The 27,307-nt window shown below is 39.4% G+C and overlaps 1 protein-coding gene across 1 annotated transcript in view; it reads left to right on the top strand.

The window, feature by feature from the left end:
- Positions 1–5,558: 5,558 nt before the first annotated feature.
- Positions 5,559–27,307, top strand: part of rtn4r (reticulon 4 receptor) — a 75,787-nt gene continuing 54,038 nt past the window's right edge. Inside the window, exon 1 of the mRNA XM_053653880.1 lies at positions 5,559–6,219. Coding sequence (XP_053509855.1) covers positions 6,198–6,219 — 22 coding nt within the window. The 5' untranslated portion in view covers positions 5,559–6,197. The remainder of the gene's footprint in view (positions 6,220–27,307) is intronic.

Consider the following 27,307-nt stretch of genomic DNA (forward strand, 5'->3'; position numbering starts at 1 on the left):
CATACAAGCATACGGCTCATTTGTATAGAGTGTATGGAGATGTGTTTTTTCTATAGTTCAAGTCCATTTACTCAAGTGAAAAACGCACAGTATGTGCTTCCTCTATGGTTGTAATTCAGTCCGGTGAGTCACTCATCATGAGTACGTGTTAAAGAGCATCGGTAACAAGACACACTTTCAGCTCTTTGAAAGCAATGGAATAGGAGATAGACGTAGTCTGTCATCCCGGACTTATTTTAAGCAGATGTGCTGCATACTGTAACTCAAAAGACTTCACAGCTTGGTTTGATCTACTGTTATCCAACATATGGGTAGATTTCCATGTAATAGCCTGAGGAGCTGCATTGAAACATAGCAGCTCGATTGGAAGAATTGCTTTCATTCAGCGATAATGACGTGGCTTAATACAGTGTTCTGGAATGATGGATATTGGCACCTCGCAGCTCTGTGGACCCCAGGTTTCATCTTGAGCTCAGGTTAATGTCTGGAGTTTCATTGTTCTCCCAGTGTCTCGGTGGGTTTCATTGGTTTCCTCCCACCTCCGCCAAAAACACTGGGAAAAGCTAAACCGCCATCAGACCAGGAAAAAAAATACTTACTGAAGGTGAATGAATGGGGGGGAGGGGGGGGGATTGCATTGGCCTTTCAACTGTACCATATGGACCGAAGCGGTGTATAGTGGTATCTCAGAGAATATGGAGATGTTTTCAGGACTGGAAGAATGTGAGCAATCCCTTGAACAAGCTCCCTCCATGGAAACTCTTAAAAGATTCAATTTAAGCACGTACGCTCTTAAGTTAAAGTGTTTCTCAAGTGTTATGTGACTGGTTAGGGCTTCTAGTTTCCCCCAAGTAAGGAATAAAACACAATGGCGCATGATGCTATAGGAAAACAATCAATCTGGTGCCATTTCCAATAACAGCAGCATGTCCGGAAGTGTTCCATTCCTCTTATATGATTAAATGATATTTAACCATTATTATTTTTTTTAATCCGTTTATAGTTACATTTAATGGAGTTCAGTGTCCGCAAAACGAGAGAGGTTCGCGTTATGACTTAAAAATGCAGCTCGGCATATTACTGAGCCCTCTGTCCTGAAGACAAGTGCCTGTGTATGCTGTTACTATAGAAACTATAACGTAGTAGAACACACACACATTAATATAAACCAAAACTACAGGCAGAGCTGCTGTTTGAGAAAATGAGTCATCTTCAGATTTTAAAAATATCTGAAGCAGGATTTCCAGTATTCCAGTGGTGGTTGATGGATTTCATTCATGCTCTGAGTGGGTTAATCATTTCCTGATCAATAGCTACGTTCCAAATGGCTTCGTATTGGATATATAGTGCACTACACAGGATGTAGGAGCCATTATTCCATAGTACAGAATAGGGAGCCATTTGGATATTTAGCCCATGTGTTAAATATTTCAATATCAGGCTCTTTTATTGTAAGTGCTTCAGCTCTCTTTCTCTCTCTCTTCTCACTCCCTTCTCTCTCTCTCTCTCTCTCTCTCTCTCTCCCCTCCCCTCTACTCCTCTCTCACTCTCGTGCTCTCTCTCTCGCTCTCTCTCTAGTCGCTGGGGGGCGTATTGTGCTCAAGAATAAGTTTCCCAGGGATCCCTTCCTATTCCCTGGCTAATTTTTCTTTATTATTCCTTCCTCGTCTCAGTTTGTGTTTTGGACATTTTTTGCCGAAGATGCCTCCTAACGTGTCTTTTTTTTTTTTTTTTTCCCCCCCATCAACACAGAAAAATAAGCAATTAACCTGTAAGGGGACATGACTCAGACTTGGATTAAATTAGACAGCTGTAAATGTTGGCCAATTTTCATTTTTGCTCCTATAATAGAAAACTCTGAAGGTAAAAAAAAAAAAAAAAAACCACGCACGTTTCATCATGATCGTGCAATTTTATACAAGGAAGGGTGAAGTTAATGCCAATTTAATTTGCAACTTAAATGGGAATTCCACCTATTAAAAGAAATCTGCATAATTGGCTTGTTGAGGACTAAATACAATTCAGATTGTTTAATAAAACATTCCACCCAAGAGAAAATTTCAGAGCACAATCATCCACAATGCCAATATAATTTTTTTAAAACCTACTCCGCATTGTCCCGTTGTTGGAATCCTTAAAGAATCCCCACAACAGAGATTCCAGCTACAGTGCTGTTAGAAAGCTATAAATGCTAACCATTCAGAACTCTCAAGGCATCCTTTTTTTCTAAGGCTGTAGGAACAAGTATCACCAACAATTTTGGGCAAATTACCACAAAAAGGCTTGGATTATATAGGCCATCCACAATGTTAGAAAATAATCCAATCTAGCACCTTAGATCAAGCCATTAGGGGAGGCCTTAAAAGGTTCTACAACTGAGGGTTTCTTATTTAGAACCAGGTCCAAGTAGAAAGCCAGAATTTATTGACCATCAAAAGAACCCTCAGGAAGCTTTTTTTTTTTTTTTTTTTTTTTTTTTTTTTTTTAAAAAGAGTGTATAGCTAGACCCAGTCAAAATATCCAATGCAAGCTACATTTCTGTCCATTTAATCTAGGACATTTTTGAAATAAATATGTTCGTGATCCTGCGATGGATTGGCACCCTGTCCAGGGTGTACCCCGCCTTGTGCCCGATGCTCCCTGGGATTGGCTCCAGGTTTTCCCGCGACCCTGAAGAAGGAGTAAGCGGTAGAAGATGGATGGATGGATGGATGGATGGATATGTTCTTGATTTGTATCAGAACCCTGAAAAGAGATATGAAGTACCTAGGAAAAAGTCTGAACCACAAAGTTGATGATTTTCCAATAACAGCAAGAGTTTTGCTTCTCTTATACCGCAGCGATTTATCAAATGCTTGCATTTTCTTTAATAATGAAAGACAAATTTACATGTAGTGTTATGGAATGTCTGCGAAACAATTTAGCGAACAAAAATAAGGTTCATTTGAGGTTCAGTCCAAGGGCTTGGGGTAGACTGGGGAACTAAGAGAACTGGAATTAATAAAACTTGAACAGGGTTGCAGTGAACTAACCTGTCAGATGATCCAAAATTCCAATTAACACCTTGTTGTCCATCGTGCCACAATTGGCAATTCACAATACCACTTCTTCAAGGAGCCCTGTGATGGATGTGTGCCCCAGGTTCCCTGGGAGAGGCTCTAGGCTCCCTGCGACCTTGTGTAGGATAAGCGGTAGAGAAAATGTACGTATGGATGGACGTCTTCAAGAACTGTACTGTGAAGTGCATCATCTATGGTAAAGACTTTCAGGCCTACATCGACCCTGCAGGCTTGGAAGCTCTTACCAAATCACTCTGCCTAAATTTAATTGGAAGAAACCACCAAGACCAGAGGGACCTCATGGCAATTGAGTAAGTGAAGTGACTAAAGGTGAATCATTGCGGTTTCCAGCAATCAATATGTTGTGTGTGTGTGTGTTTTTAATCTACCATCATAGTCTATTTTTGTCCATCCTGTACAGAGTATTAAATTATGTAGCGTTACCTGAAGCTCCTATGAAGAATGTTGGCAGGATCATCTTTACAGCCACTGATTTGTTCACATGGTACATGGGGGAAATACATGTAGAGTGAAAGGGATATGTTATAAAGGACTCAGAAGATTTGTAGCTTCACTGGTAGCTTGGATAACTATTAAAATGGCTAGCGTTCCATTGTAGATGTATTGCTTGGATCCTTTAACAAAATGTTAATGGATGGAGGGAAAACATTCCCATCATGGGCATCTTGGAACTAAGGAATGCTGAAGAGGATAGATAGCACTTCTCTTAGAGTGTGTTAAGATGACCTGTGAGTCGGAATGAGCAGCAGTTGTGGTTGGCTGGCTTCACGTGTCTTTGAGGAAGCACGTGTTAGAGAGAGAGAGAGAGAGAGAGACAGCTGCAGGACTTAGTTAAATCAAATCTCTTGTCTACGCCATCTGTAGTCTATGTGCATTTACCATAAGGAGTTCAGCGACGAAAACGAGCCTGCTTAAAATTCTCTTCTCTGAAAGTCTAAGTTGCAGGTTGGTCAATAAACCTTTATGCGAGCCATTTTTTGTAAAAACCTTTCATCGAAGAATTGTTTAGTCACAAGGTCTTTGTATATCAGGTCTAAAATGGGAACGATTCATCTTTTTTCATGGGACATGGGACTACTTTTTCCAGAGAGAAGAATATGTGGTTATCACGGTAGTCAATTTCTGCCTGATTGCTCGTGGATGCCACAGAACTTTAACAAAAGCCAAACCAAAAACGACCTTTTTATTGTACCGCGTCAAAATTCAAATAAATAAATAAATAAATAAATATAGAAGTAAAAACTTCAGCAAGACTTTCTCGGATGATTGTCTCTCATCCTAAGCGCGTTATTGTACTAGTGCATCTGTTGTGTTATACTCTACAGTCAGTGATACCACAGCACTGTTGAAATCTCAATTCCAATGTCTATAGTGTACACCGTATAGTCTATAGTTTCTATAGTAGCAGCTCACGTACAAGGACTTGTATAGTAGATGCTTCCACGGGCCATTATTGGAGGTGTGCTATTATTAGAAAATATTCAGCTTTGTGGTAGTAACATGCAGTAAGTCCACTTCATGGCAGTCTGCATCGCAGCACCCACTGATTATCGTCCAATAATTTCCATTTTATTCAGTTGCTAGACTGCTGTAGTATTTCTTCACCCTTTCCTTTTGACTTTCCACTATTAAGCCTTATAAATTCACAGTTTTCACTCCAGACATGCTAACAAGTGGTTCTGGACCCTGGACGTTGACCCTGTCCATCACACACAGCAATAAATCACAGCCTGTGCATGTATAATAGCCTCTGTGTATGAAGGTGAAGATGTATTCACCGCATAGTTATCTAAATGGCCATCCAATCCAAAGTGCATGGAAATGATGAGAGATTCATTAGCTCTCCATGGCCGCTGTAAAACATACATCTTTCTATCTCTTCCCAGCCTATATCTCTCTCTACGCAATCATCTCTCTTTCTGGGCATTCCTCTCTTAAACACCATTTCAGTCCATTTCTTTCTCCAGCTATATATTCTTCTCTCAACCATCACCACCATCACTTCTGTTTTCTTTGTCTTTCACACCCATTTCTCTCTCTTTCACTCTATATATTCCTCTCTTATCCTCTCATCCTTCCTCTATTACAGTCCATCTCTCTCTCTCTCTCTCTCTATATATATATTCCTCTCTTATCCTCTCATCCTTCCTCTATTACAGTCCATCTCTCTCTCTCTTTCTCTCTCTCTGTATTCCTCTCTTAACCACTCTCTCTCTCTCTGTCCATCTTTCTTTTTCTCTCATTCAGTATTCCATTCCTCTCTTAACCATCCTCTCCTCTATCACACACTATGTATTCCACTCTTAGACATCTTTCCTTTCTCACAGTCTCTCTCTCTCCCTCTCTTAACCTCTCTCTCTCTCTCTGTCCATCTCGCTCTTTCTCTCCTCCAGTATTACTCTCTTTACCACTGTCTCCGACTCTCTCTCACCCTCTATGTAGTGTAATCCTCTCTTAACCACCCCCTCTCTCTATCGCTCCCCCTCCTCTCTCATTCCCTCCCCTCACTTCAATTCTTTCCTCTCCCAGCAGCGCTGCTTGTCTCCTGTCCTCTATCACTCTTTGCATGGACATTATTTTGCTGGAATACTACATACATTATTCACTTTTCACCTCTGGATCACCTTTGACCCGTTCAGGATTCCGTGTTCCACTACAAGATCGGACATTTATTATTACCCCCCCCCCACCCCCCCTCACTTTCACTTCATCATATCGGGCTCGAGAGTGTTTGAACCCCCGCTTTTGCGCGCAATCGCGCGCGCGTATGAGTGTGTGTGTGTGTGTGTGTGTGTATCTGCGTCTGGTCTTCAGTCCGGGATCCTAACCGCGCTCGCGTGCCCGATGCCCGATGAGTGAGCTCGGACCCGTCGGCGCGAGACTCCGCTCTCCGTCTCGCGCCTCTGTTGGCTGAATCCGCGACCCGCGCTTTCCTACCTTCCCCAAGCGCGCGCGGGATCCGGGATACACCGGTTTGTTTGTTTGTTTGTTTGTTTGTTTATTCGTTCATCTCGGAGAGGTATTCTGGACCGTTTAGCTGGAATTACTGGATTTTTTTTTTTAAATACTACTACTAATAATAATAAAAAAAAGGATTTATCCTTATCATCGCCAATCATGAAGTCTCTCCTGCGCGAGGGTGAGTGTCTGAATACACACTAAGATTATTTTCATCTAAAGTTTTATTTGTCTTTTATTTCTTGAGTGTGTGTGTGTGTGTGTGTGTGTGTGTGTCTTAAGAATTAATTAAATAAATAAATAAATAAATAATTAAATGAATGAATAAATCAGTGATGCCCGGTAAAATTGTCTCTGTTTACACGCACGAAGTGGAAATGCAAATAGAAATGAATAAAGTAGAAAACGCCAGCCCATATTTTTAATAAGTAATGCGCGAAAAGCTCGCGCTTGGGTCGCTTCGGAGCGCGCGCAGACGAGGTTCTGCAGATTTAGCGCCCATCTCGGATCTAATTTACACTTGGCTGAGCAGTATGTGAGTGCAAAACGCCACACCACAGTATTAATGCAGTGATGATGCTCACGTGATACACAACGTTGAATTGACAATTTACAGATCTGAAGTTCTAAACACAAATTCAACAATGTGGGTGTTAATGCGACACTGTAAGAGTTAATCCAACAACGCAGGAACTCAACACTGCGGGTTCATTCATCATTAAGAGTTCACTGACACCCTAGGTGTTAATTTCGGCAATGCACGAGTTAAATGCAACACTCTAGGAGTTACATTTTTTGCAGTGTCTCACCTGGGGAGAACCTGTACCTTTTTAGGTCTTGATTTGATCTCTCTCTCTCTCTCTCTCTCTCTCTCTCTCTCTCTGTCTTAACATTCATGATGTGTGTTTAAGTGTTGTTGAACTGCCAGGTTGGCGTATGCATATGTTTTATCACAGCAGCATACATGCAGGCTTGGGGGTGGAGGGTGAGTCTAGGAGGCTGTATGTGGACAGAAATTCATCATTTATGATATCCAGTTCCAGCAAGAGGAGTGAGAATGAGACATCAAACTGGGCATCCTGCCTGTTTTCATCTCCTGTCCTATTAAAGTGCTACCCAAGAATCACAGCTCGTTTTTCATTTTCCCAGCTCAGCACAACAGAAGGATGCAACATCTAATCTGTAACGTCTTATCACATGCTTTATGAGCACTGGCTTTCCTCACATGTACTCGAGGAAACGGGTCAGACAAGACGGCAGTCTGATTTGCAGCGTTACGGATGCAGCATCCGCAATCAAGACTGTATAGCCTATAAGATGATTATACTATTTAAAATAAATAAATAAATAAATAAATAAATAAATAAATAAATAAAAATCGTAACAATATGAAGGAACCAGTGAAGGGAAAGCAGCAGAGCTCCACCCTGCTCTTATGTAACACACTGAAGAGGCGCTCCATCCCAAGTCTGTTTCTTCTAGATGGAGAAAGGATAGAGTCCTCGATTCCAGTTAACTCCTTTAACCAAGCACTTTCATTTGATTAAGAGAGCCAATTGGTCAGGCTGTGTGGGAGGTGAAGACATTTGTGCACAGCACATGAAGCAGCTGATCCGGATTTCCATCATCCTAAAGATGGAAAACGATTCCTGTAGTCATGTGACTTTTAAAGGTGCAGCGTGAGAGGTTTCGTTCGAACACTTTTTTCTAATATATAGCGAAGTTCTTCTGACACTTTGGTGGCTGTCCATAACAGTTTTATTCTTCGAGGAGAGCCACCCAGGCTCTAGATTAATGAAATGAGGACCACCACACCCAGCCAATCAGGACGAAGCAAAGAGGCCCGCACTTCGTAATTAATTCAGGATAGGATGAATAATGCTGAATAGGATTTAGGTGTTCGAATAACGGCGAAGATGGTCTCCTCCCTGCAAATTTCCATGACTCAGTTTTGCGAAGAGTTACAAAAGGTTACAGTAGGGTTAGTGGATATACATTATGATTTGGTTTCCTTAGAATAAAACAGGATGAATTCCAACTGCTCTAATTTATTTATTTATTTTTTAGATCAGGTTTACAGCTTCCATCTGTATTAGCTTCCGCCTTGTGCCCGATGCTCCCTGGGATAGGCTCCAGGTTTCCCCGTGACCCTGAAGGAAGGATAAGCGGTATAGAAGATGGATGGATGGATGGATCTGTATTAGCTTTAGAGGGAGCATTAAAATGGAGGGAGGGTCCTCATAGAGGGTACCTGGTTCGGACCTGAGCTTGAGTTTTGCACTCACCTTCCAAAAACATACCAGTAGGTGGATTGGCAAGTCAAATAACTTGCTCCTAGCTGTGAATAAGTGTGTGAATGTGTAGCCATGATGCTCTGCGATGGACTGGCATCCTATCCAGGATGTATTCCTACCTCACACCCAGTGTTCCCAGTATAGCCTCTGGATCCAGAGCAACCCTGATCAGGATAAAGTGGTTATTAAAGAAGAATGAATGAATTAAAATGGAGGAACTCTGTAGGAGGTGTGCATTGGGACTGGGATCCTGCGTCAAAAGTAATGGCTGGTTTTTATTTTCACACAGCCTGGAGGTATGACACTTTTGGGGCAAATGATCCAATGCTTTTATAGTGTTTGTGTATTCATCCTTGCTTGCTGCTTTATCCTGGTTTGTGCTTCTATGGTTTAAACGATTAATTTATTTATAATTTGGGAAACAGACCCAACCAAGTTCATTCATCAGAAAAATAATAACTGTGGGATTGAGCAAGGTTGGTCAAGAATTTCTGCGAGAGTGGATGGGATTGGTCAGAATTTCATCAGGAACAAGTAGATCGATATTCCATAAAGGTCGATATTATCAAAAACATCCACCAAAATGGTCGACTTCTCCTTTGAATGTTATGTCTGGGAAGACACATGTAGCAAGAAAAAAGTTGAGAGGGAATACAGTGAGTGAAAGTGGTCAAAGACATGCATTTTGTTGATCTGTGCTGGTGTGTTTTGGCCGGGAGAGCTGTAGAACAAGGCAGCATCCGGTCTGTGAAAGCATCGACTGGCAACGGGCCAATGGACTTCGTGTATGTGTGTCGGAATAATGTGTGTGTGTGTCTCTCCGACTTCCTATCTCATACACTAGCGTCTCCTAACGAGCCTGCAGTACCCCGACCCGTTGAATTCCTGCTTACACACGTTCACCTGTCATTAATAAGAGGTTTCCTAAACTGGATTTTAATTGAGATCCGAGCTTGCGGGTTGATGACTTTATATTAGTTTTGAGTAAACAGGCCATTTTGGAGGTACGTAAGGAAAACAGTTTCTATCCGTCCTTCCATCTAATTATATTAATGGGTTCTAAATGCCATCTTCGTTCTCTCATTTCCTCCTTTACAGCTTGTTGTTGTAATGAGCCTCTTTCAGCCCAGCTTGCTAACATACACTGACACGGCAAACTATAGTCACTATGATGGTTCATTTAGAGAAGCGCAGAAATGCATTCCTCATTATTTACCTGTCAAATTATTGGAATGATATGAACGCATGTCAGAGAAAGAGAGAGAGAGAGAGAGAGAGAGAGAGAGAGAGAGACCAGTAAGCTCATTTCTCCTGTATACAGCACGTCTACATGTGCGTGAATGAGTCATTGGGGAGTTAGATTCATTTATCACACCAGGTGTAAATCGGTTCATGTCACCTCTCATTTTACATGTGGAATATCAATGATGTGAATAAGTTTTCATCTGGCTATCTTTGTTACTCTTACGCAGATAAACATCATGTATAAATAGGTATTTACCTGCCATGATAGAGGTTCTCAGTTGCTCTCATCAAAATATGAATTTATTTTGGTTTTATATTTCATTAGGGACCGTAACCTTGGTTTTGCAAGTATAGTCACTGTAGTACAACAGGGCTGGACGAATCAGCAGCCTGGGGCAAGCAGATTTTGTGTCTGGACTATTAGTTCTTCATAGGAAAATGAGGTTTGTCATCCAGAATGGCATGAACAACAACAACAAAACCTAATAAAACTTTTGGTTCACATCACATATGTGAAATTTCCTGATATTTTTAACCTATGGAATATCTGGGGAAAAATGCAAAATTTGGGAGAAAATTGTAGTTTCTGCACCTTGCTTGAACTGTTCTAGCCTTATTGACAAATTCTCATAATAAGCAAACAAGCACTGGGATAGTCACTGGCAATCAGAGAATTATTAGCAGCGAAGACCCCTATTATCATTAGTTTTCTTATTATTCTGCTTCCGCTCTTTAGTCTGTGGCATCCCATAGAACCATTCAAAGGAAAGTTATAAAAATTGGTACGCCTATAGAGAACATTCACAACATTAACCAAAGCAATTTTGGAGTCTCTACCTCAAACCATCTAGTGCCACCAACTGCCGAAATCTGCGCTCACATTTTGTAAAAACTTTTGAGTCCTAGAAACTAAGTTTTTAGGAATTTCTACGATGCGATATGACAATTTTAATTTTCCGTCATGAAACTTTTCCCGCCATTTAGAATTTTCTGAAAAACCTACTGTTTCGAACTCGTCCTAGGCCATTTGTCCGATTTGCATGAAAATTGGCCTGCATCATCTAGAGACACTCACGACAAAACGATTTGAATTTTGATACACCATACTGTTTTCAAATTGCTCTTTAACGAACATGCCTATAACGCTTTAGCGTATTCATACCAAATTTATTAATTTGTCATAGGCATCATGACTTGAGAGTGCCATCTCAGTTTTGGAACAGTGCCACCTAGTGGTCGCAAGATATTTTTAAAAAAGGCACATTTTCGCTTATAACTTCTGAACAGTTCGTCATAAAATCATCTTAAGTTAAATCAAGTTAATCTCATTAGATTCATTTGGGTATACAGAGTCCAACAATATGAAAAATTCCTATGTCGGCCATTTTGGATCTCAGCCATACTGAATTTAGTCATGAAATGCTGTATTTTACAAACGACTTGGCATATCATTACAAAACTTGGTACGTGTCTTTGGCACCATGCTCTAAAGGGACTCAAAGTTTTTGGAAAGTAGCACCTTATGGTCAAAAATTATACCATTTCTAAAAATGCTAATAGCTATTGGCTCCTCTTGCCTACGGTCATGAGACTGGTCTTGATAGATTTTGTGGTTCCTGCCGAGAACAGTGACACCAATTATGTCATGGTTGAGCAAACTTCCTGTCCACCATTTTTAAATGTTTAGAAACCCTACTTTTTCCAAACGCCTCCTAGACCATTTGTCTGATTTCCATCATCTAAAGGTACTTGACAAAATTACTCACAGAATTTTGATAGATCATACCATTTTTGAATGTCGCTTTAACAAATTCAACCAAGAACAGACACAATTGAACTTGACCCTGTATACTCGCAAAGCTTTGAGGGATTGAAACAAAACTTAGTACATTTCATCAACATTAGGCCCCAAGGTTACCTGCAGAATTTTGGTGAACTGCCCCCTACTGGTCAGGAAATACTAAAAGCGCTTTTTTGGCTTATAACTGTTGAATGTTTTCCTGAATGATAACAATCATGCCCCGATGCTACCTGAGCAGTTTCAGAACAGGATCACAAACTTGACAAAAATTCTAAATGGCTATTTAAAAAAAAAAAAAAAGATTGAAAGTTTAGTTTTTCTAACTCTAACATACATGGTTCATCAGACTCCAGTCAAAACATGTCACAAAGCTTCTTTTGCTACTCATGGTACCAATAACTGGCTTGACACCAGCATTGCTGCTCACAACTATATTATTATTATTATTATTATTATTATTATTATTATGAAAGAATGCAAAGGAAACCTCAAGTAAAGAAGAACCATAAAACCTTAATAGCTCAGACAAAAAGCATAGAGGATAAAACACACGTAAAGAAACAAAGGGGTAAAAATACACTGAATTGTAACAGGACACAGGTGAAACCAACAATCATACAGGAAACTATGACCAAATAAGGAAAATGGGTAGAATCTGGAAAACCGTAGGGGTCAGAACCAGGTTAGACGTGACTGCGTTCCATTTGAGCAAACTGGGATGGCCTTAATTAATTAGGTTCTAAGTTTCTGCATATGTGTAGGTTTGTTTTTAATCTAGATGTCATCAATGTCCAATCCATGTTTATTCTTAATGTGGTATATGAACTATTTATCTTAAAAACAGCTAAGACAGAAACTCTAACTGATTTTTTTTTGTTGTTGTTGTTGTTAATTAGTTTTTTTTGTTTTGGTTTTACATCCACTCCAGTTTCACAAGTTTTCCCAACAGCATTCTACACATTGTAATCTGCTGACCTTCTAACCATGAATACATGAGTCCATCGACATTTGCAGAAGAGTCTATAAGATTTGCTGGTCCCACTTGGTATTAGTCATATTAACAATTAAATAGTATTCAAAAGAGTATGTCCAAGGAATGTAGAATTTATTATTTATTTATTTTTTTTATGTGAGCATTCAGACCAATCAGATATAACAAACGTGTGGAATATTTAACATTTAAACACTTCATATGTTGACATATTCATTTTTTGTTATACAGGAAGTCAGTGAAGGATTAAGGGAATGAGTGCATTGAAAGGCTTGACTGATTTCCACAACAGCCAATAGCCTTTGTGAATATGCTAAATCGAAAGAAACTCAACAGTGTTCTCATCATACTCAATATCCTAGAGCAGATGTTTTCCAACTACTGGGTCTTGGATTCGTTTTGGCTATGGGATGTTTGTTACTGGCCCACAGCAAAGGGTGTCCTTTAGCTCAAGACACAAAAACACTATATTGAGAAACAAGCTTTCTGGACAACTTTCACACACGAACACAGTTCAATATCTCCAAATATCTTGCTTGCTCTCAATGTCATAGACGCGGTAGCTGTATCTTAACTCTGCTTTGTGGCTCATTGACTATTACAGTCAGTGCAGCCAACTTTTCAATACTCGAGGGATAGTTTGGAAGGGAAATTAACTACACAAATGACCCATGTTTGCTGCTAATTAGCTGCTACTGTAGAGCGATAGCCACAGTTTGTTTACAGGAGTGGGGTATATGGGCTCTAGAGAGTATTTGATTGGACTTAGACTTACGATTACAGAGATTTGCAAGTACAGTATGAGTCATTGAAACATTTTCACCATTTTCCCAGAAATGATCAGTCTTAAAAAAAACCAGCAAACAATCAGAATAAGATTTTTTTTGTATTTTCTTTGTTTGTTTGTCTTTTGGATATACACTGGCATACTCACATCTACAGTACCAACATAATCATACTTAAAGCTCTAAAACATCCATTTTGATTTCAGGGGTATTTAAAAAAAAAAAAAAAATGGACATGTATGTTGTCCATAGTTTTTTACTTTGCAGGTTGCTGATTGGTACTCATAATCCTCTAATACTTTTGAGCTAGTGCTTGTAGTATTAAGGAACACTATTTGGATACCAAAAAAATGTAATTTCTGATTTCCTCATCAATCCCAGAGAACTTTAACCACACCCACTGCTTTTAACAAATTGTCAGGGTAGCGCCAGTTGGCGCAGAACTACTCTACCTATCAGCCCCAGCATGCCGCCTCTCACTAATCACTCACACCTGTTTCCTGTTTTACTTTGAGTAGCACCACTATTTAAGTTCCAGTTAATGCCCTCGTCAGGCGGTTTCTTCTGGTATTTGTGTCTTGTTGTATGCCCTAGTCTTGCTTGTAAGCTGGCTGTTTGTGTGTTCTGGGTTATCACTGGTGTATAATCAGATAAATCCAAATTCTGTGGACATAAACTAAGTGCAGTCCTATCCAGGGTGTAATCCTGGCTCATAGCTAGTGTTTCCAGGATAGGATTCACTTGTGACCCTCAACAGGATAAAGCATTTACTGTAAATGAATGAATAAAAGTGCAGATATAGGCATGCAAATACACTGACGGGCATCATTTAGCTGTTTACGTTAACATCAGGCACCTGTTTTCCAGTAACAAGCCCATACAGGTTTAATAAGTTCTCGGTAAGATTCCAGTTACAGTCTGCAATTGTCAGAAAGAAGACTCTCTGTCGAAACGTTGCTGATAGACCGCAGAGAAGCACCAGGTTTCTGTGGAGAGAAAAAAAATGTTGATTCAGAGACTGTGAAGGCTGTGGGGAGACAAAATGGCTGCTCTCAGAAATAAACTGCAGGAAATAATGTGCCAAGCACAGCAGACTGGGTGCATTCCTCTTCTGTATCCCAGAGCACTCCGTCAGACACGGCTAACTGACAGACTATAAGCCGATAGATGCAGATATGTCCGTGCAGGCCAAGAACGGCAAAACAGAGTCGTGTATAAAGATGCTGTTAAGATATATATGCTTACATACAGTATTCTCCAAAGAGCAAATAAACATTGAGCTGTCAGATAAACAAGGCAAAAATCAAACACACACACACACACACACAAGCTTTATCCTAAATGCAAAGGATTTTAATTGTGCTGTTTTGAAAGCCCAGCTCAGTTCAGACTGGATGGTAATCCATTAAAGGACAGCAGAGGCCATGTCGGACAACAGTGAGCATGAAATGCATGTTTAGAGACGCTCATGGACAAGCAAAGGGCAAAACACTCTAAAGAGATGTATTCTGGTCAACAATTTCCAGTACTCTTCAAAAAACTTAGTCTTCCTTAAAAGTATGTCTTGGAACTTGGAAAAACAGATTTGAATCCTTCTTTTCTGTTCACTAATTAAACCATGGATGTCTCGTTGACCTACAACGTTCATTTCCTAATAATGCAGTTCAGATCGTCATAGTAAGTTTAATATTGTGAAACTGACCGTTATGAGATGGTATATTATATTATTTCCAATTTATTTAGTAGGTAATAAAGTATTTTGCGGACATGCTACTGTTAAAAAAAAAAATAAACAACGTATAGGAGTGAGGTAGCCTGACATGAAGCAGAGTTACTGTAATCACACTGAAGGTGATTATTTTGCACGGTCTTTCACAGTAATCAAACACAATTTTTGTGCAACTGCGATTTCGCCGATTCAAGATCGTTTCATGTGGCAAATGAGACCTTTTTAGATGTTCGACGCACGTGGATCAAAGAGGGCTTTGGTTGAACGCGCGTCGTGATGAGGTCACATGATGCGTCTTGGCCCAAATCTGTAGAGAATCGGAGGTAACTTAGAAACATCGCAAGCTCCAACACATATTGTGGCGTTTCCTTGATTTCGCGTTCAATCGTGTGATCGCAAAATCACAAAATCCTGGAGGGACCGATCATTAAAGAATTACACTTGATACGTTATAGCCATTTAGAGATATGATCAAGGACGTAACCATCTTTCACTTTTGCTCTCTCTTGAAATTAATAAGATGAAAAATGCAGCTTGTTTGGTTACTGAGAAACCTTTAAGCTCTTCATCCTGAAGAATGTCGGAAAACTAGAAGGAACCGCTTTACCTCTGACTGTTATTAAAGCACTGACACTGGAGACTCCTTCCATCTCAATATCGTCTTGATGCATTACATGTTCTAGTGCCTGACCCATTAAAAATGTGATACTGAGATACCTACAGCTTAATTTTTTGGTTACTGTGATCTACTGTACAAGTACTGTAAAAGTCCTAAATACAGTGGTAAAGATCTATCTTCGATGGCACCCTGTCCAGGGTGTACCCCGCCTTGTGCCCGATGCTCCCTGGGATAGGCTCCAGGTTCCCCATGACCCTGAAAAGGATAAAGCGGTATAGAAGATGGATGGATGGATGGATCTATCTTAGAAATACTGTATCTATAAATAAATATTTATAGACATGTCAATAGGCATGTTAAACTTCTCCATATGCTCAACGACATGCTCTGATGGTAGGTATGGATGGTAAGCTGCTAAGAAAACACTCATTTCACCACTCATTTCAGACCTGAATAGAAAATAAGGGTTAAAGGACCACAATGGACTCTTGAGGAAAGAGTCCAATCAGGCTGAGCTGCTAACATATGCTAGGTCCATCTCCTCACCACTCTGGGAAGGCTTTAGTTTTAAACATTTACTCCATATAAATCTTTAAGCTAATGACCGGATCCTCTCGCTCTTTTCAGGCTCCGGTGGCCTTGCTTTGTCCCTACAGAAACGAATTGATGTTTGTTCAATGAGGCCAGTCTTCCTGTCACGACTCATGGACATGAATGCTACAGCTAACCAAGCTAACGACTGTTTGGAGCCAAACAGAGGCTATGAAACTTTTATCGTTTAATCTAAGGCAGAAAAGGGGGTTGAAGAGAATGTAGCTCATCAAAGAGGATCATCGGGGCCCAGTAGAGCACATGACGGATGGTGTAGTAAATAGTTAATCAGACACAGTAGAGGAGGACCTAAAATTAGTCGCACAACTGGAGTCTTTGTCAGGACAATAAGTCAGTCTCTCCCAGTCGTATTTTTTTTTTTTTAGCCATCAGCTCTCTTTCATCTTCGCCGCTGTATTCATCTCTCTCTTAATACCTCTGTCCATCTATATTCCCATCTCTCACTCACCGAAGCTCTCTCTTTCTCTCTCTCTCACACACAGTCTTTCTGATAGTAAAACCACAAATCCATTAGCACCTCCATACCATCACTTGACGAAATGAGGTCTGTTAAAGTTTAAAAGGAAGCAGGTGAACACAGATAGAGGTCTGTAGTCGTGCGATCCAGGCACTTCTCTGTTGTAGGTTTCTCTTTGTTTGAAGCCTGACCGAAGTCAAACACTCTTCAGATCATATCGTCTACCCTTTTAAACACCAATTCAAATCAATTTTATTCATAAAGCATGTTTAAGAATCAACACTGTCACAAAGAAATACTTATAAACATTTTGATCCTCAATGAAAAAGCCCAGTGCGACAGTTGGGAGGAAATATCCTTTGAGTAACAGACTCGAAAGGGTAACACCGGAAAGTACGAAGTGTGCCACTGTCTGTATTTGTATATGTATCAGTGCTCCAGATATCTGTATCTGTATTCAGTGGGCGTGGCCTACCACTATGCCGACAGAAACGCAGGAAAAAATGTAGCCTGTACCCACGTATGATATTTTCTAACTAATTTAGTTGGTTCTATTACCCAAAAGAAACCACTGGCCTAATTTAAACCACCGTCTCCCTGATCAGGCAGTTACTAAAGATGCTGTAAATGCATTTTACGCAGCTCTGGTTTTTCTTTTTTTTCCCGCAAGCTTCCTATCTGACCGTTCACTCAAATCAAAATGAAGCTAAAAACCTCCCAATCGCATGAACTATTTGTCAAATCCTCCAGGATCCCAGTCACAGTACCACGTGAACCCTTCAGGCAAGCTTTCCAAAAGGAACGATCCATTTTGAACACGTTATCATTGTTTCAATCCGAATGATGTATCCCATTACATCCGTGTGTTGAAAGGATGTTCGGTATGAGCGCGATCCCATGATAAGTCATGGGATGAGCACAAGACAGTCTTTATGTTTACATGCAGCAGCCTTGTTGGGGGGTGGGTGGGGGTGTTTTTGGGACGTGCAATTTTTAGGGTATTCATGTGGGACCGTCGAGTTACAAGTGCAAAAGTAGAGCATCAGGATGAATCAGGCAGGTCTGAAAAGTGAGCCGAGCCACAGCATGGAAATGTGTCAGGCAGCAGTATTGGACATACTCGTACATCACATCCACGGATATATTGGAAATCGGTGACTTTTGGCATGGGCTGTTTTGAAGGTGACTTTTTGACTTTTTATTAATCCCATAGACCTTGATGGCATTTACTCAATTACAGCAATTGATCAGGATGACACAGGACCCAACCAAAATCACTATATAATAACCAGTCTTGAATCTGTGTCATATTTAATGCAAAGTGATTAGTGTGATTTTTATCTTTCTACTGCATGGCAAACCAAAATCGGATGAAACATTACAACATAACCGAGAGTATAAAAGCAATGTGCACCAAACATTGCTTTTTATTCGTTCAAGATGCATGATGTTTTATCGTGGAAGTGAAGGCCAGTGATTTTATCAAGTGCATTTGATCTTCACAGTCAACATTTCCTGTATCAGTGCCACCAGTTTAAACAGATGCATTGATGGCATTCCGGATACATTTGCAATGCTATGCGATGATTTTTCATTCGTTTAATTATCCATCTATCCTGGTCAGGGTCACCGTGCATCACAGTGGAGCCTATAAAACTCGTTTCTAATATTACAGGCAACTTTACAACGCTAAATATAATGCAAAATGTATACCAAGCAAGAGTTAGTTGGTGTTTATTTGAATAAAATACACTATATGGCCAAACGTATGAAAAGTCGGAAGCACACAATTGTATAGAATGTCTTTGTATGCTGTAGCATTACTGTTTCCCTTCCATGGAACTAAGTGGCCCAAAATGGTTCCAGCATGACAATACCGCTGTGTACACATCAAGCTCCATGAAGACAAGGTTTGCCACGTTTGGATTAGAAGAACTTGAGTCGCCTGCATAGAGCCCACTGAACGCCGGTGGGATGAACTGGAATGCCGACTGCACCCCAGACCTTCTCGTAGAACAGTGCCTGCTCTCACTAATGCTCTTGTGGCTCTTGAGCCTTCCCAGAAGAGTAGAGGTTATCATAACCGCAAAGGGGTTTACTAAAACTATAATTGCATGCTCAAAAAGCGCATATGAATGTGATGGTGTCCAAATGCATTTGGCCGGATAGTGTAATGAGAAAAGCTATAAATGCTCCATGCTAGTTGCTTCGAGCAAATCCCTATGAATTTGCAGCTCTGAAGCCACATTGGACAGTTGATCAATTGCAGGTAATGAACCAAGCTGATTTATCATAATTAGATCTGCATCCTTACTCAATAGATGTATCACTATACTACTTATATGCTATACTATGCTTATCCAGATCAAAAAGAAAGCCCTACACGGAGTTACTCAATTTCGGATCGTTCCAGAATAACAAATAAATGAAATTTAATGAAAGATAAAAAAAAAAAAATGAATAAATGGACTTCCAAGGTCTGCGGTATATTTAGAAGACAAAATCATTATTTCTAGCAAGCTGAGGCCGTATAGCACTATTTAGACTGTCACCTCGCTTTCTGGGAAGAATGGATATGCCGTATGGAGGTTGTTCTAAGACTGGTAAACACATTAGATGTTATTTGGCAGTGTCTAAGCAACACCATCAAATGATGAGTGATTCCAGCAATAACATTTATGAAAGAGATCTATGAGATCGTCTCAGCGGATGAGATTTCATATACGGTACATCGAGTGAGTAAGGCTGGCTCGATGCAGCAGATGAAGCCAGACGCCCACTCTTGTGAATAGATAATAAGCTGATATGAAAATTTCATAATCGAAAAAAAAAAAAAAAAACAACTTTGTGCAACATATTATTACAATTATTGTTATCTTTTAGAAATGACTTTGGGTTTTTGGTCAGTCGGTTGCACCGGATTTTAACTTGGAAAGGGAAACTCGGGAGAATCTCATTTCGGATCCATTATCAGAACCGGATTATGGGATTGGATTTAATGAGAAAGGCTCGTGTGATGCTGCGCACAAACTTGTCCATGATAAGAAAGCTTAGAAGATTGCTATATGGGGTATTATAGGACTTTACCTTGGGTGTGCCAAAATCGTGCCTACCTAGGCAGCTTCTTCCTGAATGGAAGGTCATATATGTCTCATCGTAGTCTGAGACTGACAAGCAGATTGGGTCAGTGTCATGTAGTGCTATAGCTGCTGAACTGGTATGCGGTGGTGAAACAGGAGCTCAGTTTGCAGACAAAGTTCTCTATTTACCGGTCAGTCTACATCCCTGTCCTAACCTGTGGTCACAAGCTACGGGTAGTGACCGAAAGTTATAAGTACAGTGGGAATGAGTAAGCTGGGCTTACTCTCTGATAATGTAAGGCGCTTGGGAAATATGGAAGAGCCTTGGAGTAGAGCTTCAGGCCAAGCAGGAAAAGAGGCAAGTGGTCCGGAGAGAAAGCTCATCCGTAGAGACAGTCAAGAGAGGCGCTTTGGTGAAGCTTAGAGATCCTCAGCGTAAAGATTTCATCATTCCAACCAGATAAATCATTGATGCTCCTGACACAGAGAGGAAGCGAGGAGTGGAAGGACGAGCGAGCGTGTGATTAGATCAAAAGGAACCAAATTACCCAGTGTGTGAAAACGCTGAATGGTGGATGACATGTTTTACTTCCTCATCCGCCCCCTGAACATACGCACATACACACTGAAATTGCTCTGCATTTCACGTAGTGGCAGTGGGGTGAGAAAAAAAAAAAACCATGAATGAAACCAATACTCAGCTCTCAAATGCAGACAGGAGGGACGGGAGAGGACAAGAATTTGCGCAAAGCATATCAAGGTAAAGTTATCTGAAGGGTGAAAGATGGAGTAGATAGAAGGCAGTCCTTCTACTGGAATTTTTTTTGGGAGATGGAGGAAACTGGAGAACCCAGAGAAAACCCATATGGACATGGAGAGAATATGAGAGTCTGCACAGCAGTACCCCGACCTCAGGATCAACCTGGGAACTCTGGAGAAGTAGTACTCTGTAGAGGGAACTCTACACGCTAGTGAGATCAAGACGAGACCAACACTATACATGGCCGTGTTGAAACACAGTCATTAGAAATGTATATATTCTGTACTGTATCTGTATTTGTTTATGGAAATGATGTTATGGTGTCAGGTGGTGTTTTTGAGTAGGTTCAGACCGAATAAAATTTCAACCGAGTCTATGTCAAGACCAAGGCCATTGATTTGTGGTCTTAAGACCGGTCTCGAATACCACAACACTACAGTTTAGTACCTTTGTTCCTTTCAGAATATAAAGCGAAACGGACATGGAAGGGCAGCGAGAAGAGACAGTATGTTCTAACAGGAGGCTGTTGAGTGTGAAGAGCATTATTGTTATTCAGCTATCATGAGTACACTCCAGCTGTTTTACCAATGCCTCTCCAAGTTGGCATGTGTGTGTCTGCAATCGACAATCCTAGATTGTGTAGTTGCTGATTATTTAGTATAGATGTTACAAATTAAACGCCAAATTAAATGTGACCACAATGCCCTTGCCAGAATGTCCATTACAATGCGATCTGTAATCTCTCAGGTCTTTTGAGGGAGAGGCGAGAGCACGAGAAAAAAAATGTGTGTTTATATGTGGTGTGAAGATGGAGAAGGTTAGACCAAAAAAAAAAAAATATAATAATAACATAGATTAGTGCTTGAAAAGCCTTCACTGGAGTGGTGTTATGAATTTTCTAAAGTCAGATGGGACAATGCGGTACGGAATAAATTCTCTCTTATTACGGAGCAGCTTCCAAATACAGTATATGTCACTATCTGAGAGATTATTACAAGGCTTGATATTACTCTATCTGGATCATGTTTGTGTCTAGTGTATATATATTAAAAAAAAAAAAGTCTTTCCTCATTTGACCTCTTACTCTAGTCGCCAATTTCTCCTTTCGTCGGCTCAGTGTGAGCCTCAGACAATAGTACGTTCAGGTGTTTTGGTCTAAATCAAGGACATTCTCTTAAAGTAAAACACTATCACACCCAATTACAGTACATAGACACACTGCCAAATGAGAATGCTGCACAGTTCCCCTACATTTTCCTTATAAATGAAAAACCCAGTCGAGAAACTTATCTGTTGCCAGACGTTTTCCCAGAAAAATGGCCGACCAGGTATTTCCAGCAATTTTGCCATCATTTTATTGAAACTCAATAAGCCATGGAATCAGTATAGTCTCATTTGCATGGCTAAGTGGGTATGAAAGGTTACAAAGGTTAAGATTAGGGTTAGTCTGTGGCGAACATGTCTTACCTGACTTGAATGGAACAAAATCCATCCACGGTATCCAAATGCTTGTTTGAATTTGTATACATTTTTCACAAGGTCAGGTTTGTGTTGGCTAGGCTGGAAAACCAAGCTAGAAAATCTGATAAATCCGATACTTTTCTGTCTGCCAGAAACGTAAATAAATTTAAAAAATGGTATAAGGAATTCACAATGACTTGATTGCACCAATCCTACGATCATCTTTATTTGGCACTCAAAAACAGGAAAAGGAAAAAGAAAAAGACTTGAAACAAAGGCAGCATTGTGATGTCGTCTGTAATATTTACAGTACAGTGTAAACAGTTTGGCTATATTTATATCAGGACATCAAAAAAATATCTTGAATATAGTCAAACCTATCTAGTATATCCTGTTATACGATGACAAACCAAATAGAAGATGATTAAACTTATTTATTTATTTATTTATTTATTTATTTATTTATTTTACTAATTTCAAGTTTGAAATAGTCAAGTCTTGCTCCATTGGCGCATCATTTTGCTCATTTTAAGAATTTTTTTCTAGAAAGAAGCAAAATTATCTGCCGATAAAAATAAGACGACTCTTAAAACGAGTAAAAATGTCTCAAATTAGCTGTAATGATCTTTTACTTGGTTTACTGTAATCTTATAATAGGAAATACGAGATAAATGTGACGGGATTCAAGACATTCTCACTTGGTAAGATGTAACAAACTGCGAGCAAAACAAGCGATCTGCTGCTTGCTAGCATGAACATGAAGCAAACACTTGAAGTAAGTGTTTGTAAACTTGTAGAGAGAGTGATCGACGTGATGCTCGCTCTACCGTTTACTGATGGTCCGCTCGGACTGCCTGGATGTTGCTGGTTTGCGTCATTAGGTGTTTTTTTTTTTTTTGTTGTTGTTGTTTGTTTTTCTTTTTTGTTTTTGTCTATTTCGTGCGTGTTCCTCTAGCAAACCAGCTCAAAATCATGACCTCCAAGTGAGGATCAGTGTGAATCCCAGAAATGCAACAAACCATTGTGATGAGTCAAGGTCATGGATGGAAAGTTTTGGGTTTTTTTTTTTTTTTTTTTTGTCACTTAGCGGGAAGCCAGATTTCATTTTGCATCAGTATCCATTTTTGTATGATTTCCTATAAAAGTGAGACCAGCCATCGACTACAGAGGCAGTAGAATGGAAACGATTTTCAAAAGGGAAATAATTTCTCATGGCTTGAGCATAATAGGCAAATCAAAGTCCATTCTTTATAGCGTATCAAAGAAGCTTTAAAAAAAAAAAAAAAAAAAAAAAGCATGTGATTGGGTGTAAAACGAGAAGCCCATTAATGTCGGTCACAGTACATGTCTTTGTGGTGAGGACACGTGATCAACTGCTTGGCTTCGAATAAAACAGTCTGCCAAATGATTCAATGTAAATAATATGAATCATTTTGTGACTGATGGTAAATCAGTGATGTCTCAGCTTCAGTTGTTTCCAGTCAGGAGGAAATGTAATTATTTCAGCAACCAGACCTGCTAAGAGAGTTGTTCCCAAAGCATTCTCAATTTCTACTGTTTATAAGTAAATTAGCAGAAAGTTAGAGGAAGGAAATGGGGGGGGGGGGGGGGGGATAAAAATCTACTGATGGCTGTCATTCAGCCTGACAACAAAGAGTTTCTGAGAAGGAATCAATACAAGCATTAACCATTCAGGCAAAGTCGCGTCGCATTCAGATTCAAGTCCACCGTCTTTACTGAGCTCATATCAGCTTTGTTGTTATTATACGCTGTGGCTCGTACTCGAATGTAAATACAAGCTACCAGCTTCAAATGATGAGTCTGGAGTGGGGTTAAGTGTATACAGGGCTACAGGAATTTTTTTTTTCCCCCGTCACATGACATATTTCCGACTAAGCTCCGTGTTTTTTGCACGTCTTTTTATTTGTTTCACTTCATGACTGCTTTCTTTGCTTCACTGTAAATCCGGATAAGTTCATTTAACTCCAAAAAAAAAAAAAATCGAGGAAACTAATTACCTCAAAAATTTTAAGTTGATAAACCAATTTCTTTAAGACAAATACACTTCAATATATAAGTTTGAGTTAAATTTTTGTTATATTTAAGTGTATTTGGCTTAAAGAAATTGATTTCTCAACTTAAAAAATTTGAGGTAATTAGTTTCCTCTTTTTTTATTTATTTATTTTTATTTTTTATTTTTTTACTTAAATGAACTATCCGGTTTTACTTTTTTAATTTTATTTACAGGTGGCTAAAGGTACGCACACGCTACATTTGAAACGTGTGCCGTATTGAACATCAGTCAAGGTTGAGGACATGGATGGCATTTTAACTTAATAAATTCTTTTAATTTATAAAATCTTTTAATAAATTAAATTTTTTGCATTTTTAACGAAAAAAAAAAAGTAAGTACTGCATAAATGAAATAGCAGGAACGAGTAAAAAGGAAATGAAAGTGAAAAAAAAATGTTTTTTTAAAATGACCCAGTAACCAGTTCAGCCTATGATTGGATCCAGCATTGGCTGTGTTTGTAAGTAAACGGCTCCGTGCTGGAGGTTCGACTGTGTCTCTGTTGGTTTGGCGCTGTCGATATTGGCACAGTTCCTTTTCATGTGTCACTGATAGCAGCGTTAAAATTTGGCCTTGTTGTTTATTACTGCCTTGTAAAAACGTGCTGAAAAACCGAGGCCGTGGCAGCTAATCAACGGAGTCCCAGTCGTCCTTCTTTCCGATGCGGCCTCAAATGGCTGAGATTTGCCGAGAATTAAACGTTCGTGATCCACCGTGCCTGTTCGTCTGTTTTTTTTTGTTTGTTTGGTTTTTTTTTTTTAAAACTGTTTTTCTGTTTGCTTTGAGAAGAGTTTTTAGTAAATTGGATTTTGTGCCTTACAGCGGAGCTATTTCCACATTTCGAAAAAGGCATCACTTGAATGAGCATCTCGGATACAGGAGCCAAGAGAGCGCACCAGGACTGTGAAATTCCTTAAAAATTGCAATTTAATTAAAAAAAATAAATAATTTAGCACTGGAATGCATTCAGAGGTAAATTATTTGTCTTAGACAAAGGGAACACACTTATTCAATTATTACATGTCATGGGTCATGTAGATAAAAAAAATAATATTTAGATTTTTAGATTAGATCGTTTAGTTTAGGTGGGCATGGTGGATTAGTGGTTAGCATGGTTTGCTTCGCACCTTTAGGGTTGGGGGTTTGAATCCTGCCTCTGCCCTGTGTGTGCAGAGTTTGCATGTTCTCGGCGTGCTTCGGGGGTTTCGCCGGGTACTCCTATGCTCTCCGGCAGTCTAAAGACGTGCGCGCGTAGGCTGATTGGCATTCCCAAATTGTCCATAGTGTGTGAATGTGTGCGATTGTGCCCTGCGATGAGTTGGAACCCCATCCAGGGTGTTCGGTACCTTGTGCCCCATGTTTCCTGGGGTGGGGTAGGCTCCAGGCTCCCTGTGACCCTGTGTACTGTAGGATAAGCAGTATGGAAAATGGATGGATCATTTGGTTTATTTTTTTCACATTTGGCCGCCATAAACAAATGTTTATTATGTATAAAGATTGCTGATATTGCATCGCTACCCTTCCAACACAAATATGCAGTTCTGTATTATAAATTCTTTATTCGAATATTTTGAGATACTGGATTTTTGATTTCCATGATCTGTAAGCCGTAATCATCAGGATTAAAACAAACAAACAAAAAAAAGGCTTGAAATGTTTCACTTAATATGTAATGAATTTAGAATATATGAAAGTTCCACTTTTTTAAATTAAATTATGGGGGAAAAAATTATTTAAAAAATAAATATTCCACGATATTCAGATTTTTTGAGATGCACCTGTATATGTAAATTATTATTATTATTATTTTTATTTTTATCTTTTTTAAAAAAAGACATGACAATGAAGTGTACCACAAATGACACGCCTTTCTTCATTTGTTTAATTTTCCTACATTAAGTGACAGTAATGTTAAAAATAATGACTATGGCATGGCATCAAAATCATTTAAATTAGGTATTTTTTATATATATATATATATATATATATATATATATATATATATATATATATATATATATATATATATATATATATGTAAATATTATTATTGGAGCACTTGACTCATCTCTTGCGACACTTCTAAACACATACACACGGAGGCGTATTCGTGCCAATTACCATAAACGGTACCGAACAGCTTAAATCTGTTTACGTGTATGTGAGACGATGCTTGTCACCAGTTTTACCGCATGGATCAAATCCCAAATGAGACAGTAAACTAGGCCAAACAAAGGGAAATATTCATAAAATACCTGTAAACCACAACCCCCTCTGTTTTGCATATGAAAGACTCTATTAGTCATGATTGAGTTTTCGTTCTCGGTTTCCCTGTCCTCCCTTCTCACTTTATTCTCTTCATCGCTACGCTGGCTGATATCCCTCCCACAGAAACCCTATCACACTTTTAATATAAAGGATATTCCCGCTGGAACACAGAGCGTCTTCTCCGTTGCATACAATTACACTACAGTTGAACTTTTCAACACAGACGACCACGCGACTGTTAACCAAACTGTACTATTAAAAAAGGGTTAGGGTTATCTGAACTGCACCATAATAATAAGAAACGGGCAATATACACTAAGCAAGTCCATACAGGATTTTGTGGAGTTTTTATTTATTTATTTATTTTTGGATTGTTGCGGCCAAAAAAACGCTTGAATTTGCTTCGTTATTTCTTTCTTTCTTTGTTTCTTTGCAATACAAATTTTTTTTTTTTTTTTTTTTTTTTTTTTTTTTTTTTTTAGAGTTTTGCCCGCTTTTTTTGTGTGAAAACTTCCTGAATTGATGTTTGCTGGTAAACGACACCCTTTTAGCTGTACTCGTGTTCGACGCACGTGAATCGAAGAGGCTGATTCGACACGTCTTGGCCCAAACCTGCAGAAAGTATGCGGAAATTCTGAAACATGGCGAGCTCCTCTGAATATTGCAGAGTCCTCGAGGGACTGACTAAAGGGGGGTGCTTTCATACCTATTAGTCTGTTTGCTGAGTTGGAAGCAATTGACACTTTTTGGTTTGTTTTCTATTTGGTTTCACACTACTTGGCTGAGGGTTGTGTACTCATTAAACTTGTAAAACAGAAAAACAAACCTTCGCGTGTGCACAAAAAAAAAATCACCAAAGCCTGGAGAATGCTGAGCCAGCGCTAAATAGATGATTAGATAATTATATAACTAAATTAGTTTAAATCATTCTTTGTGTCACATGCAGCATTTATTTTCTCTTTTTCTTTGTTTCGTTGGTCCAAAGGTCCAGAGTAAAGCTCTGTCCTCTGTCCGGCTCAGTTTGCTTAATATCTCGCATCTACAATAAAGCACAAAATATAGAAGGTTCGATTCACTTCCTGTATTCGAGTTGAA

Source organism: Ictalurus furcatus, chromosome 22 (assembly GCF_023375685.1).
Source record: "Ictalurus furcatus strain D&B chromosome 22, Billie_1.0, whole genome shotgun sequence".
Classification (NCBI taxonomy): domain Eukaryota; kingdom Metazoa; phylum Chordata; class Actinopteri; order Siluriformes; family Ictaluridae; genus Ictalurus; species Ictalurus furcatus.